The sequence below is a fragment of the Neopelma chrysocephalum genome, unplaced genomic scaffold, assembly GCF_003984885.1.
Source record: "Neopelma chrysocephalum unplaced genomic scaffold, ASM398488v2 Primary Assembly neopelma1_24, whole genome shotgun sequence".
NCBI classification, from domain to species: Eukaryota; Metazoa; Chordata; class Aves; order Passeriformes; family Pipridae; genus Neopelma; species Neopelma chrysocephalum.
The window spans coordinates 4,082,509-4,098,879 of NW_020897693.1; the positions used below are offsets into that span (position 1 = coordinate 4,082,509).

Here is a 16,371-nt window from a genome sequence, read left to right on the forward strand (position 1 = left end):
TGTAAATCACAGAGGAGTAACCTAGTTATCCCCTTTTCCAGTTTTCAGTTTCAATGGTGGAAAATCTAAAACTTTTGGGAATAGTATGGGATTATGATAGGTTCTTACAGCCCTCATACACAACTGTTTGATTATGATTATAGACAACAAAGTAGCATTTTGGTTCTGAAAAGTTTATTAATATATTGGGGTTTTTTTTCCTCTTTGCTTTTCCCAGCATTCAGCATCCTTAAGCATTGTGGGCTTTTCAAACAGTTTGGAAATGGAATTACCTCCAACAAGGCTTTCTAGCTCGGCTGATCCGCAGGTGAAAGGTGCAGCTGCTGTAACACTTGGCCCGTCCCCAAATGCCCTTTGTGACTGTGATGCTCCACAAGAACCAGTGCCCAGCTACAGCCTGGCATTGGGCAGGGCTTCAAGTGACCTGAGCCCTGGGAATCCTGCTGGCTTCGCACCAGGTGATGCACTCCAGGGCAGCACCAAATGCAAGGTAGGAATGGCTCAAACTCCTCTACTGAGAGGGAATCCACTTTCATTTACAACACATGTTACTGTTAGTCAATCAGTCAAAAGTAGCTTTTTCAGTAAGTAAAGTTTTCCTTATCTGGCATTTGAAGACTGATTAAAAATTATTTTCTTAAAATGGAAAGAAAGAAAACTAATAATAAAATGTGGTTTTTTTTTTAACCCCCCCACCCCACCCCCCGAAGCTGGAAAATGAAGACTTCAGTACTGTAGATTGTCTTCTAGAAAACAGCTTGGCTACTGCTGGGCAAGATGTAGTTAATGAATTAACTCTTTCTATGCAAAAAGTGATGGAAGAACCTATTAATCTTTCAATCAAAAAATCTCAACATTGCACTTCTCCTTCTGAACTGCTCAGCAACACTGTTTTCCTGCCTGTGAATGCCAGAATGAGACAACTTAGAAGCGAAGAAGGTACAAGGCTTTTAATTATTTCATTTAGGTTTTTGTTTGGTCTTTCTTTCTTAGCGCTGTGCATTGCTTATTAGTGTACTTACATGCAAATGTTCTTTCTAGCAAGCTTCAAATATTATCAGAGTACTTAATCCAATGGAAAAGTGTGTTTGATCTCATCTATGGAGGAAAAAAACATGGAAATTATATGCTTTGAATTTGTAACATCCTTCATCTGTAAACCAGAAACGAATGTGTCTGTGTGAAGTACCTGGAGTATTAGTTCTCTTAGAAGCACTCCCGTTAATGAGACCTGCAGTTATGACTATTGAAGAGCTGGTTTGAAGGGTCCAAATTCAATTAAAAAAAAAATTACTTCCCAAATGTAACATGCCTTCTGCTAAGACCTTCACATCAGTAGCATACCAAATTTTTGTTAATACATTGCATGGTGTGTGCTTTTGCTTGGCTCTGTCTGTTGTGGAACATTCCCTTCAGCCAGGACCTATTTCTTCAGCCTTACTGGAGAATTAGACTTTACTTAACTCTTTTCATGGGCAAATTGCCAACATCGTTGTGCTACACTGTAAAGCCTCGTTCCTGCAAACTCTGAAAGTCAATGGGACTACTCATGCAAGCAAGGGATTGCAGGATCAAGCTGTTATCCCGTGACTTATGCCAACATTTGGCTGCTTTTCTCTATGAAAGATGAATTAATATTTCTGTATCTGTGCTGTACTTTTATTCAGAGAATTCTAATTAGTACAAAGGAGACCTAGCTCAGTGAGCCAAGGAAATGTATTTGTCTTCTCTTCTGTCCTCCGCCAAATTGTTACAATTATGCCACAGTTATTTGTGTGAGATGTAAGAATCAGGTACACCCTCAAAAAGCTGTGTCTCGGTCAGGCTGAAGTGTCTCTGAGAGGAGCAGCTTTCTAATATCTGGTCTGGGTCGTGTAACACTACACCCTGAAAGCAGCCCCAGCATACTGAATCTCACTGTCTATAACAGATGCTAGATTTGCTCTGTACAAAGCACAGGCCCTGTTGTGTAATAGGATGGAAAGCCTAGCATGCTGAATTCAGTGCTGCTCCTTCTTCACAAGGAAGGATCAGGAGGGAGCAATTCCCATCCTGCTGTGCCTGTTTAATGGTGTGCACTGAGGAGAGACCTGAGGAGATACAGTCACCATATGCAGTGGGAGAGATGAATTCAGTTGCAAAGGCAACGTTATCTCTGCTGGTGGCTCTTGGTAGGACTTTCTGGATTCAGTGGTGCTGTGCTGCCAAACCCCATTCCTTCTGGTATATATCTCCAGTGACTCATCCTCTTCTAATATCAAACCTAACCTAAACATTTCAGCCTAATTTAAAACAAAATACTTCTTATCCTAGCCACAAGGGATGTGGTGAAAATTGTACATAATTTCATCATTTTCCCTCTTACAGCCACTTCTTATCAGCTTGCATAAACACCCTCCCCTCCCCTCCTCTTTCCTAGACTAAACAATTCTGATGGTTTCAATCTCTCCTCATGGGTCAGGAGTTTGATTTTTCAAAACCACATCATTCCTACTGTGCTATTTTGGGTTCTCTGCAATTAAGGAGTGCTGCCCACAGCCAAACGCAGTGCTGCAGCTGAGGCCTCTGGGGTGCCATGCAGAGCCAGGGTATCAGCTTCTTGTGTTTTACATTCCTTGCTGCTGGTAATAAGCTGCAAGATGGCATTCCTCTCTTTTGCAGCCAGCAGCATTAGAGGGTGGACTTGCATGTGGTGAGAAGTCCACGTTAACTCTTAGTTCCTTCTACAGAGCAGTTCCCTAGTCAGTTATTTTCCTTTGTGATTACGTTAATCTGAGCCTTCATAAACATAATACAGTTAATTTAGTCTTATTGATTTGGGAGATTTTCTTTCTCTGATGTACTAAGGTCTATTTTTAACAGTAAATATTCTCCAGTGTTTGCAACCCCTTTAGTTTGGCGTTTTCCACAAATTTTATAAGTACTATTATTTTATGGGCCAAGTTGCTGATGGAAATGTTGGTTAATATAGGAATCCAGAACCAGTGGAACATCCTCTGGTTTGACAATGTGCAACAAGAGCTGACCCTGCCTCAATGTGCAGTCACCCTTTAGTAATTCTGTCTGTGTCTTTCACCTGAGCAACAATCACAAGTGAATAATGCCTTAGGTGTGATGTGAAATGCATCTCTCCTTGTCAGTCTTGTATTGCATTTCCTGTGGCTGGAAACAACAGACTATCCTTAGAGGCACATTGCATTCAAGCCATGGGTTAGGTACTATTGACTCGAGCTAGATTTTCTCTTAAAAGGCATGTTTTCCTGGCCCTCACTTGTCTCCAGATAACCATAATATTAGCTTTGTTTCCTGCTAGTATTGGCTATGTCAATTCCTAGCAAAGGAAGGCATTACTATGATATTTGTCAGTGGACTGGTCTATGAGGACATCCACTGGGGCGTTCGTCTCTATGCTGTCCCATCTCCCTGAAGTTGTTTTATTACTCTTGTGTCTAGTATTAGTCAAGAGCTACAGCTACTTGTATGCTTATATAACAGATAGTTTTGAGTTCATGTGTTTATACGTTACAGATGTTGGATAGAAAGGAATTATAGTGTAACTTTTGTACCTCAGTGGCAGATGGGAGACACAGTTTTCTTCCTGTTTTCAAGAATTAGCCAGAAGCTTCTTAGTATGGGGCTGAAGACTACAGAGACTTCCTGAGCCTTGGGGGTTCAGACCTCAGTAGGTCTGTTTTTCTCAAGTGCAGGCTGTACAGCAAAGAGGATTACTTATGTTGCTCCATGTATATGGATGAATGTGATGTGGCTGTGTACATATATAATTCCCTGGGAATGAAACCATTGCAACAAAATATTTTGTAAAAGTTCCTCATATTTCATACAGAAGCTGTGGTTAAAAGCAAAAAAGAAAGACAAAAGCTATGTAACAGAAGAGAAAATAGCATACGCATTTTCTATACATATAGATGAAACGATTCCATAATTCACTTATGATATCATATTAAACACCAGACAGAAGTACATGAATATTGAAGTACTTTCTACCCTAATCTGCCTGTGATATTATAAATATTTTATTCGTTTTCTTATCTTCTGTTCCAGATTTCAATGACTGTGAAAAGGAACATTTGGAAATGGATATGAAAAGCAATCAGAATGTCAGGTAGAGGAGTCTTTTTTATACAAAATCACTGGCCGTGAAATTTTATGCATGTATTTTGAAAATTTGTCATACTTAATGATAATGCAGAACTTAAAAAGAGTACTAGATTCCTTATAGATAATAGTTCTGAAAGTTGTAAATTGCTCTCTTAAACTTGAAAACAACAATTAAAAAGAAGTGGTGAATTCATGTATTTCTGTTATTCTGTTATTCATTTTCCAGAATGAATAAATACTTGCAAACTTATCTCACTTGAACAATTAAAACCTGTTAAGCCTAAATTAAAACTAAAAGATATCATGGGAACAGGATTAATATTATCTCAACAATTTTATAAAATTTTGTTTTCAGCTACTGCTGTGATAACATATTCAAGTAAAGCTGATGATATGCTGTGTTCCTACTTGAAGCCAGTCACACTTAAAAGTATCAAATGTGACATAAATTGGGATAATTAAAGCAAAAATATATGGAGCAGGGCAAAGGTTTAGCAGAGAAGTTAGTAGTGCATTTACACATATGATTAAAGTGATTGAATTCACATTTCTTAAAGGATTGGCTTGTTAAAAAATGCCCAGATTTTCAACATTTAGACAGCAGAGTCACAGTTGCAAAGAGAAAGGAGCACAAATAATAGTGCATGAAAAGTATTGAAACTGAGTGGGCAGAATCTTGTGGAATGTGGCTGAATTCAGCCATGTGTCCTTTTGACTACAGAGCTGGCCCTAAGGAGCAGAAGATTCCCTTTGTGCGACTGGAACGTCTGAAAATATGTGCATCAGAGGTGGGGGAGCTGCCAGTGTTTAAGCTCCAGCCACAGGACAATGAGCAGGAGGGTAATTTCCTCCTCGTAATTGAATGTGGGACACGATCTTCAAGTATGTCTATAAGGGTGAGTGGAATTGCTTGGAGGTTTCACTTGCCCTCTCCCCTGTATCCTGCTGGTTCGTACCCACAGTTCTGAGAGTTATTATACGGTAAACAAGTTTGTTGATTTGTTTCATCCTGGGATACTTCTGTGATGGGTTGAGGTAATAGGCAATGCAGCTTTTAGTTTGCTGTGTAGCTCCCTGATACTTCCATTTCTGAGATGTCTGTCTCTGGGATTGGATAGCTGTAGTGTTTTTATGCTCTAGCAAACAGCTTGGCTCACCTATCTGATTACAAATATAGGATAAATAGCTTAAAACTGACCTCAGTGTATATTTGAGTTATAGGAACCAATCCCAGAAATCACAGTGTAATAGATTTTTAAAAGTCTTGTATTCAATTGCTTCTTTGGAGTCCTGAGCATGAGCTTCTCTCCACAGAGGAGAGGAAAGAGGAATTTCTGGTGGGAACAAAAACCTATACTGTTTTTGTTGTTTTGGTTTTGGTGGGTTTTTCTTGTTTGTTTGTTTGTTGTTTGGTTGGGGAGGTTTGTGGCTTTTTGCGGGAGTTTTTGAGCTGTTTACTGTAAAATTTGCAAATAGCATTGTAGAGTATCGTGTTTCTATCACCCTTGGTATGGAACCTGTGCAGCTCTAATAGTGCTATTACATTGTGGTGTGTGGAGGGAACAACTTGACCAAAGTGACCTGGCCAGCCAGTGGCAGATCCTGAGCTGACCATGGGCCTGCTGAACCCCAGTGCCCTCTCCAGTAGAGTTCACTGCAGAGAAATCACTTTGTCTGCAGATAACCACTGCTGTTGTATGCTGATACATGAAAACGATGATTGTGTGATCCCAGATTTTTCTTCCTTCAAGATAAATAAAGATAGTCCACCTGAAGGACTGCAGTCCAAAGAGGAAAACTCAGAGGACAGGAAATTTCTCATATCCCAGGCTACAGGACAGACACCATCTCCCCCTGTAGATACTCTGTCTGTTGATCAGAAGCTCAGCAATGGCATCTCCAGCATGAAAAAATCTCCTGTTACTCAGGAAGTCAGCCCAATTGAAAATGAGGATTTCTGTGCTGTGTGTCTTAACGGAGGAGAACTGTTGTGCTGCGATCACTGCCCCAAGGTCTTCCATCTCTCCTGCCATGTTCCAGCCCTGCTCAGCTTTCCAGTGTATGTATGACATTTCACTAATGTGCTGTTCCTACTCACTGCCTTGGGGCAAAATATATCCTCAGGGATGTATGTGTCAGCCTTATGCTGCATCTCTCACTTGCCCTTTTTGATGCTTTTCTTGCAAAGGGAAGGATTGTCTTACACACTAGGAACTAGGTGAATTATGAACAAGAACTGTTTCCAGCGATGTGTGCCCTTTCTGCAGTTAACTGACCAGTACAGCAAAGAAGGTTGCAGACCTGAGACTTTCCTGTGATTCACTGGAGAAAAATAAAACCCAAATTCTCATGTAACATCTGAAGTGCAGACATCAGCTCTTCTCTCCAAAAACAGAGACTAGCCCCAGAAAAAGGCAACCAGTGAATTTCTATTCAGTTTTCTAGCCAATTTTATGGGAAATTTAGGATTATCAGGGCTTGTGTTAGAAATGTTTAGGACATTGGTTTCCCTAAGATATGTTGTCTAGCAAATTTTCACAGATGAATTGTGTGCAGTGAGCCAGAAATAGATATATTTCCACATGCCAAACTCCAGACTTTAAAAGTTAATGCGTTACTGTTGGTGTACAATTCTGAATTCTCTTATAGATCTTTATTAAGTGGGACCAAAGGCTACTACTTCATTTGTGCCAAGCCCAAATAACTGTCTCAGCTGAGAAAAATATGTTGCAAGATTCTAGTTTGGAGATTGTGGTTTGTTCATTCTGTTCAAAAAACCAGGAATTTTCAACTCCTCTAGTTTCAAAACAAAGTGAAAACCAAGTTTTCTTGTTTAAAATAAACTTCCTAGGCAAACTTAAACTCTAATGAAACAAATTAATTCCCTGAATTAAAATTCTATATTCACAGTTCTTTAATATATCTTCATCTATAGTTATTCAGACCCTGACGTTGCAGAATTTGTGTCACTGCCTTCATGAAATTCTTCAAGAGATTTTTGAAAATAGACCTACTAGAAAGGACACACATGCCCTTGCAGAATTATGTCTATTTGGTTTGGGAACCCATGTACTAGTACACATTATGACCTTTTCTGATAATGTTGATTTCTTAGATAAATATATCAATTATCAAATGGATCTGGGTTTGTCTTATGACCCAACTATTGCCTGTTTTACCTTAATGTTTTTTTAAAAGCAGCACTTGAATCAATGCAGCTGCATACACTGCTGGCACATGATTTCAAACACTTAAAATTTTGTCTTTTTTCTTTTCCTTTGTGGCAGACAAAGTGTCATGAATAGAACCTGAAATTTCTGCACTTCTAATTGGATTCAAATCCATTGAAGAACATCTAGTACAATGGGCTTCAGATTGCCTGCTATTGTAATGCTAGTTAAGAATGAGACCTTCCAAATACAGTGATTTATGAGATTTGTTGTTTGACAAGGTTGTGGGAAAAAATCAGCATGTTTTTGGTTTATTGTTTTGCAGGGGAGAGTGGGTGTGCACCCTTTGCCGTAATCCAGTGAAGCCTGAGGTAGAATATGACTGTGAAAACACACGCTACAGCCACAGCTATAATGTACAATATGGCCTTGATGACTGTGACCAGAAGGTGGGAATAACTGTATATTGTGCTATTTAGAAAAGGTCATATGATCACAGCATGAGGCTTTGCCATTTCTTCGGAAAGATGACGGTTTTGACTTGGTTGCTACTCAAATGTTACAGGCAGTAGTAAATAGAACAAAAGCACTCTTACTATTTAGTTATATAATTCTCTTCTTTCTAGGCATTGCTGTTCAATTTTAAAATGAACGTCATGTTACGGAAAGATGAAACAGGCAGATCTTGAATTCTTTTCTACTTTGAACAGGGAAGTCACACTCAGCAGCAGAACAACTTCCCTGAGTCAGTTTGTTCCTGGCTTTCTGACACTGAATCTTTTTGCTTTAAGACTTGGCACTTCTCAGACATGAGACATTACTTGGGCCAGCGAAATGACATTTTTGTGATGTAGACCCTTTTTGACTTTCAGTTGGAACGAAATCATCATACAGTCTTCATGTGTACTATTACTTCCCTTGATCATGATGTTTAGGCTGTTGATTCAGCCTAGATGAAAGCTTATCCCTTTACATACCCATTACCAGTTTCCTCTACCAAAATGAAAAAAGTGCCTTTCTTAAAGTCCACTTGGTACTTGGAAGGCACAAGTTTCCAAATAGCTGGAAATTCTGTGTGTATTGTTGACAGCTGGACAGAGAGGCTGAGTCCAAACAGCTGAGTGCAGGTGTTGAGCTGGCCCTGTGTAAATGGTGCCTAATTTAAGGCACTAGTCTAATCTGGGCGCCAGTCGTAAAGACAACAGCAATGATTCTCAGAGCACTGGGGCCCCTTGGCAAGACTTATGAGCACAGCCAAGCATTGCTCAATTCATCCATGCTGTTTCCAGACCTGAGCTACTCTGTCCATGCAGAGCTGGACATAATTTTTTTACACTGATGTGATGCCCCCTTTTTTACTGGATTTGGTACAGCTGGACAGAAATTGTTGGGATCTGGGTCTTAAGTAGTGAAGTTTCATTTAGAGAATTGAGATGAATAAAAATTCCATTGTTTGTGAGCAAATATGGTTTATGATGCTTTTGTAGTGCATTCTTTTTGCACTAGTGAAAAAGCCAAAGACTATTGTAAATATTTTACAAGTTAACAGTGATTAGACAGAACAATTTTCATACAGTACTAGCAACTACATAACTTGCATCCCTTTGTATGAATGGATATGAACAGTGTGAAACATTTCCCATTTAACTGTTTCCACACTGTTGCTGCTGTTCTTTTAGTCAAGAGCCAAGAAATAGTCCTGAAGTGCAGAAAGGAAATGGTAATAGCAATTAGTTCCCAAGGGTTTCCAGAAAAGACACGTGCATACAAAGTTTTTTACATAGTTTCTTTTCCTGCATTTCTTGACTATCCTTATTTTCAAAGCTATAAAAATGCTATGAGGCAAAACATCCCCCTGGTTAGGGTGAAGTGTGCCATTTTGCATCAGAAATGCACAGTCTACATGAGAATTCTGTTGTTGTTAGTATGATTGATTACCTGAGGACAAGAATGAAAATCACTTCTTTTGCATTTAAAATATATTTCAAATCTGGCTCCTACAGAAGTGTGAAAAGCTGGTGCTTTCCCTGTTCTGCAGTAACATGAGCCTCCCGTTCCATGAACCTGTCAGTCCCCTGGTAAGTACTACACATGCATGGATCAGAGGAAATCCAAAGGATACTCTGGCACACCTTGTGTCTCCTTTATCTTCTTGAAAGATATTCATGAGGTTTTTTCCTGAACAGTATTGCTTTCTAGGGAAGGGTGGAAGTTTTCCTCTTGCAAGTGCTTTGAAGGTGTCAGGTTGGAGGCAGGTAAATGGTGGCCAGGTTTGGGTGCCAATTTAAGATGCTGGTAGAATACTAAAGGTATATGATGGGTTCCAGTGATTAAAAAAATTGACTCGCCATGTACATGGAAAATGTTGTACTGCCATAAGAGAGGCCTGCTTTAGAAATAACCCTGGACTCCCTCTTTACCCTCTCTGTGGACAACACCAGAAATGTGACTGTGGGTAGGGGAAGATGTAGAAACTATTGCTTCATCCATGTACTCAACATTTGAAATATTAACTGTCTGTTTTAAGGAAGATGGGGATTCACAGTGTTGTAACAATAGAACACAGTGAGAAACAGATTGGGGAAGGGAAAAATAAAGGTTTTATGTGAAGGAATAGTTCAAATAATGGAAAAAAAACTATTCCACTTAATAAAGCTTGTAATGAACTTATGGAACAAATTACCTAACAAGTAGGTTTAGACCAAAAAAGATTTAAGGAGTGTGATATCCTGGTAGCTAATGCCCGTTGAAAAAGACTCTTGTTGAACTTTTAAAAGAGTGCACGATATCTTGGTTTTAGTCACTCTTGACAGACTACTTCCCACATTATCAGCTGCCAGTATCTCAGCACATTCTTTTTGTAATTCCTTGGGGGAAATGTTAGCTAATTGTCAGTGTTGCATATATTATTGATTATGGTTAAACAATGACATTTATATCTGGGGATAAACTTTACAAAGTGCAAATAGCAGAGTGTAAATACTGAGTGTAAACACTGAAGTGTGCTATTTTCAAGTTCAGCCTTGCAAGCAAATATGTTTTTAATAAAACCAAAAAGCACCCAGGAAGATAATGTAGACAAGTGTAGGCACTAAAAAACTAGAGCTCTCTTCCCTGATGCAAGGACTCCTGCAATGACTTCAGTTCAGACTTTGATAGAAGTCACTGGAGAAGAAATTAATTAATTAAAACAAATAAATAAATTAAGACTGTTACATACTTGCATTTTATTCCTATTGCAGGCTCGGCATTATTATCAGATCATCAAAAGGCCAATGGATCTGTCAACCATACGAAAAAAGCTGCAGAAAAAGGACAAATCCCACTATGCTGCACCTGAGGAGCTTGTGACTGACGTGCGTCTCATGTTTTGGAACTGCGCAAAGTTCAATTATGTAGGTTTCTAGTGTGCATGGCTGGGGGGATACAAAGCAGAGGGTGGCTCTTTCAAGCTGTCACACTGGTTCTTTGGAAATCAGATATGGGTTTGGGATAAACATAAGTATTTTTCAGTTTCGTTATTTGAAAATGATGTTGGGTGTTTTTTAATGACAGAAATAAAGTTAAATAGGTGTCTGAGAACTTGAGATACATATGGATCTAAAATTGAAGAGGGACATCTTAGTGGACAACTCTTAGGAATGTTGCTGAGTTTGCTGTGAGAAGCCAGTCATAGCAAGCAGAATAGCTAGGAAAAATCAAGTGCATAGAAAGTCCTAAGCAATGATGACTGCTGTTCTTTCTAGTTCACCGCACATCTCTTTTTATTAGAGGTGCAGAAACGTGTTCCTTAATAGCAGCATCTGGTTTTTACTTACACCGAAAATGCAGAGGGACTAATGGGCTGTAGAAAGTGTGGAGGAGACTAATGGAGATGTAGCAGACAGAAACAAGGCGAGACAAAGGGTAGGTTAGTTATTTGGTTTTGATCCTTGATGATTTCTGTGTGCAGTAACACTAAATAGTTATTGATTCTCTTACAGCCGGATTCAGAGGTTGCTGAGGCTGGACGATGCCTAGATGAATTCTTTGAGGACAAACTGAAGGAGATTTATCCAGATAGGCATTTTCCTTCGATGCAACAAGACGACTCTGACTCTGAAGAAGTGGAGAGTCAGAACAGCAAAATGCCGCCCCAGGATTTTCAGTGGCCGTCGTACGGACAGGAGTGTGTTCAGCCCAAAAGGAAACGGCGCCATGCTGTAAGATTGCAAAAGCAAAAGCATTTGCTTGCTAAGTGGCCACCCTGCTAATTCTGTTTACAGATACTGATGGGAAGTTTTGACAGGGCTGTGTGGGAAAACTGTCAAGATTCTATCACAGTTATGTGATCAGTGCTACAATTTTATGTCAAGATCCTCTGAGTGGAATAAAGTGTCAGCTGTGTATAAGTGTGCGATCATGAACAAATGAAGCCTCTCAGGCCACACAGTTATCTTCCTAGCAGAAAACTCTGTCAAGACTTCTAAAAAGACCAAGCCCTTTAGCTATTCACTGTTTGTTTCCTTTGTACACAGGAAAGTGAAAAAACTAAAAGAATGATGTTTCAGCCAGCTAACAGCCTTCCTCAGGTATGACCTCCTCAAGAGATGAGATTTGCTGTGAGGAATCCAGAAGCATAACTGACAGAGTTAAGGTGTGTGGGAGGAAAGCAAAGCACTCGGGCTGTTTATTTAAACTCTCCTATTCTGCTGACCATATGCCTTATTTCTAGATCTTGTGGATAGATAACAGATCCCAAATGTTTGAATCTGTCAATATTCAATCTGTTAAATAATGTATATGTTTTGCAGTGTTTACACTGAAGTACTAATGTTTTGGTCGTAGTTAATGATGAATAATAATAAAATTAACATACTAATAATATCTAATACTGCAGAACCATTTTATAATCTGTTCAATGTGACATCTCTGTTTTATAGAGCACAGGTAACCATGTAATAATCTTGCAACCTCAGTGTGAATGTTGGCCATGGTTCGTGGTAAATACATGTAGTCATTAAGGCTGTAATCCTGTTGTCTTATTCAATGATTTTTCTGGGAGCTTGACTGCTCAAAGCCTATGAGATACAGTATAATGTGATTATCTGATTAGCTGTTTCTTTTGAAGCAGAGCATCTTTATTAAATCACGAAAGAACAAGTGCTAATAGTGCTAATGCTAGAGCTCTGTGTGAGCTGTTTCTGAGTGCATACTGGATGCTCTGTTTGCAAGGCATGATTCTTCTGGAATCTAATTCATGCTTGGTAAAGCAGTGTGGGATTTCTTGGGTCTCAAAGGTAGCATTTTTATACAACACAAGCCAGTTGTTTTTCTATAAAGCAGATACTGGAATTCAGTAAATTAACTATGCAGTGAATTACATGGTTATAGAAGTGCCTATAAAATGATGTCATATATTTCTGATTTTCTCTTTGCTTATTTCTTGTAGTTGTGATTACCAGCAGTACTAGAAGATAATGATAATGTATATATGTAGAAGCTCAAACAGAATGAAAGGATGTCTAAGCTGAGGAGTTTTTTTGCTAAATTTCACAATGTATTGGCAGAACACCACCAGGAGCAAATTTAGAGTTCACTTGAACAAAGGTTGCATGAAATTATAAAGTCTTAAGGGTGGGATAGGTAACATGACATCACACCTGAACAGAGTGATAAGCCTGCAAGTTGCTTCCCAGCTCTTCCAGAAGCAGGTGAGCCACATTTTTGCATGGCCAATGCTTTCTTCATGTGTGTGAGGGGTATCTTCCTCCTTGAAACTCTGCCTAATCTGGGCTGAAGTCCAACTCTGAGAGAGGAAGTTGTTGCAGATCTCAAAAGCAATTAAAGTTCATTTTAATTAGGTTCCTGTAAATAAAGATGATATTTTCAGCATAGTTTATATAGGCTATTTGGTCTGCTAACCATGTATGTTATTTTAGATAACACTTTAAAGTCAAGGTTTATATATGAAATAATAAGACATGAATGTTATATTCTACTCTGTGTGACTTACAGTTTGTTGTTAACAGTAGTGAGCCAATGTTTTCTCTTCTTTGAAAAAATGAAAATCTGGATATTATAAACTGACTGGAAAACTGTGATATGAAGAGACAGCCTTTTCATTTTCTATATATGAATTCGTATATGTTTGCTTTCTGTCTCCTGTTCTCAAAACAGTATCTTGGCACAGGGAAATGAGTGCAGGTTTGTCACTGAATTAATCACCCTTATCTGTGCTACAGGTGTCACTTTTTCTCAGTTCTCCACCAAAGACCTATCTGTTTTTTACCGTTAATAGTGCAAAAGTGATATGCTGTCTAGCTTTCACCTAGGGACAGTTCTAGAAATGGGAGATACTATTGACAACTTCCTCTTTTCCTGGAAGAGCAGAGTCAACGAGAGCCTCCTTCTGTTTCTTAAAGGCTGTTTGTTAACTGCACCGTTAGTTTTGGAGAACATATGTTTATAATAAAATTCATAGGGGATATATTATGCTTTTATTAAAAATAGAAATTTACCAGTTTGTCACCATATATAAGATATCCTTTGTGTGTGTGCTGTCAGGACTCTATGACCTAAGCACTCTTAAGGCTAACTTTGATTCCAATTGCTTCACTAAGACATAGTAACTGTTAAAAAAAACCAACCTCATAAACTTCATGTCATGTTGGTAAGCAGAAGAAAACCTGAACTCCTCGTATGAATGACTTTCAAATATGATTGTCTGGGTCACCAACTTCACAACACAGTGCATGTCATAAGAACAACGTTATCCATCTTGGATGTTGCCTTAAAATTGCTGGCTTGTGGTATTCCCGCTGCTGGACACCATACCACCAACACCCATAAATTCTTGGGGAGTTTACCCTGTCAAAGTCCAGTTGCAAACTGGTAACAGCACTGGCCATTATGAAAGGAAGGGTCTCTCTCCTAAAATCTAACAGCCCATGTGGCCCAAAAGAGAAGTGATAGATTATGTAGTTACCTTTTCTTCTATCACACATGCTGTTTCACCATCCAGAATGTGTAGGAAAAGAAGGAAGGAGGAACACCTGAAGTTTTCCCGTGGAAGTAAGTATAGCAGAAACAAATGCCAGAAACACTGTGGAAACCCCAGCAAATTCACTAGGTCCTGCAAATGAAACCAAGGGCTATGTGTAATGGGTTACATGTAGAATGGGAAAATCCTTTCTGTATTTAAGTAGTTGAAAAAGAGATTAATTCAGTAATAGGTCTGTTAAATAAGAAATTTGAATTTCATTCCCCTTCAGACAATTTCAAAGACATACTTCATCCAGTATCGTGACAGAAGAATGGCATTACAGTTAATACAAACAGGTGTTTAACAATACAGATTAATGAATGACTGCATGTTTATATGTGTAATGTGCATTGCTGAACAATAAAATATGTGAAATGCATTTTTGCACATCAATCTGAAATTTTTGCTCTGAGTACATCCACTTTCAATTAATATATGGATTGTATAATATCATTTAACCCTTATTAGCTAAGTTGTTCATGACTACTCATAGCAAAACAGAATGGCTATGAGAGGAGCTATGCTAACACAGGAGACAGTTTTCTATTTGTGCAGATATTTTCGATACCAAGTGGACATTTTGCTTTTTTCTTTTTCAATTACTGTAAGTTATTGAGAAACAAACATGACATTAACAAGTAGCAAAAAATGTTTGTAGTTTAAGTGACTGTATATTTAACCTGAAGGAATCAGAAGAGATATTCTAAAATTGAAAATGCTAGAAATTGAGGAATTATAGAATAATTTACCAAAAAAACCCCAAAAATACTTTGGCAAGAAGTCAAACAGACACTGCAAGTGATTTTCTGTTGTTATTGGTTCCTCTCAGTTTGGTTTATGAGAGAATAAAACTATCAGCATCAACTTTCTGACCTGGTGGCCTGCTGGTTTGAGGGGTAAAGAATACTCTCAGGGTTACAGCTGTGCTGCTTTTCAGATATAATTAGGAGATAATTTGTAGATAGAGGTAACTTTTTTGTTGGATAAATAGGAAAATGTAGGAAAACTTCTGGGCATGCAATTCGTTCAAGTGTCAAAGATGGGCAATAGACTTCAAAGCTAGATACCAGCTGAGTTTCTCTGACTTTATTCAGATATCAAATAAGATAATCTGGGGAAAATAAAGATAGGCAGTAGTTGTAGGTTAAGGAAGATGCATATCTTTTGAGGCTGTATTTGTAGAAAAGGAGCAAGAAGTAAGAGGTGGAGTGGTTGTTTATTGAGAAAAGCTACTGCACTGTCTGTTCCTGTCCATTAGTAAATGTTTGTGAAAGTACATTTTAGCACATAGCTGTGTGTATTTTCATGAGAGCATTTAGTAGACTGGTAGCATTTAGACTAAGTAGACTTTTGTAGAAGTTTATGTTAGGATATCTAACAGTAAGAACATGGTATTTGGGTGGCTTTGTTAAGAAAAGTGTTTACTGTGGTGGGAATGTTACTGTGGAGATGCAAAATTGCGATGTTCAAATCTGTTGTCAGATATCTAGCTCCAGTTCCTCCCTTTTCATTCCAAATATCTGAAAAGAGGTTCTTGAAAGATACTTTTCAGATAACTTCTTCCTGCTTAGGATGTAATTTTTAACAGTTTCCATGTAAATTCTATCTCACAGTACCTTATTTCTGTAGAAAAGTCTTTTTTAGGTTAAGGAGATAAGAAGTGCAAATGTTTTTCCCAGAGCAAACAGGGTAGTGTCTGAAGGTCAGAGTGTATTTTACTGCTTTTTGAGAGTGTTTGACGTGGTTACCAGTTTTATGGAAGTAGCAACACTGATCTATGGTTGTGTTGAGGATGTTGATTTGTAAGTTACTGTCTTGTCTGTTGTGCCCAGAACAATACTGGCAGTAGGAAGAGGCAGTTTGATACTGAGGCAATGCTTATTACATTTGTTGTCAAAGTCAGCAGGGGATTCCAGGTTTCTGGTATAGATGATAGAGATGTCACTTAATTATTTTAGGCATAACATAGATGCTGTTTTCCTAGATGGTCTGTGCTGAGATGATATATCTGTCCTTTATTCCAACATTCCTCCCTTACCTGGTGCATCTATTTGCCTG

General features: G+C 38.6%; 1 protein-coding gene across 1 annotated transcript in view; it reads left to right on the plus strand.

The window, feature by feature from the left end:
• The window catches only part of TRIM66 (tripartite motif containing 66), a 52,034-nt gene extending 37,342 nt beyond the window's left edge, over positions 1-14,692 (plus strand). The window contains exons 11-20 of the mRNA XM_027700685.1: positions 218-490; positions 711-939; positions 4,063-4,123; positions 4,841-5,015; positions 5,871-6,178; positions 7,615-7,738; positions 9,293-9,367; positions 10,532-10,684; positions 11,273-11,491; positions 11,807-14,692. Coding sequence (XP_027556486.1) covers positions 218-490; positions 711-939; positions 4,063-4,123; positions 4,841-5,015; positions 5,871-6,178; positions 7,615-7,738; positions 9,293-9,367; positions 10,532-10,684; positions 11,273-11,491; positions 11,807-11,866 — 1,677 coding nt within the window. The 3' untranslated portion in view covers positions 11,867-14,692. The remainder of the gene's footprint in view (positions 1-217; positions 491-710; positions 940-4,062; positions 4,124-4,840; positions 5,016-5,870; positions 6,179-7,614; positions 7,739-9,292; positions 9,368-10,531; positions 10,685-11,272; positions 11,492-11,806) is intronic.
• The last annotated feature ends 1,679 nt before the right edge of the window (positions 14,693-16,371 follow it).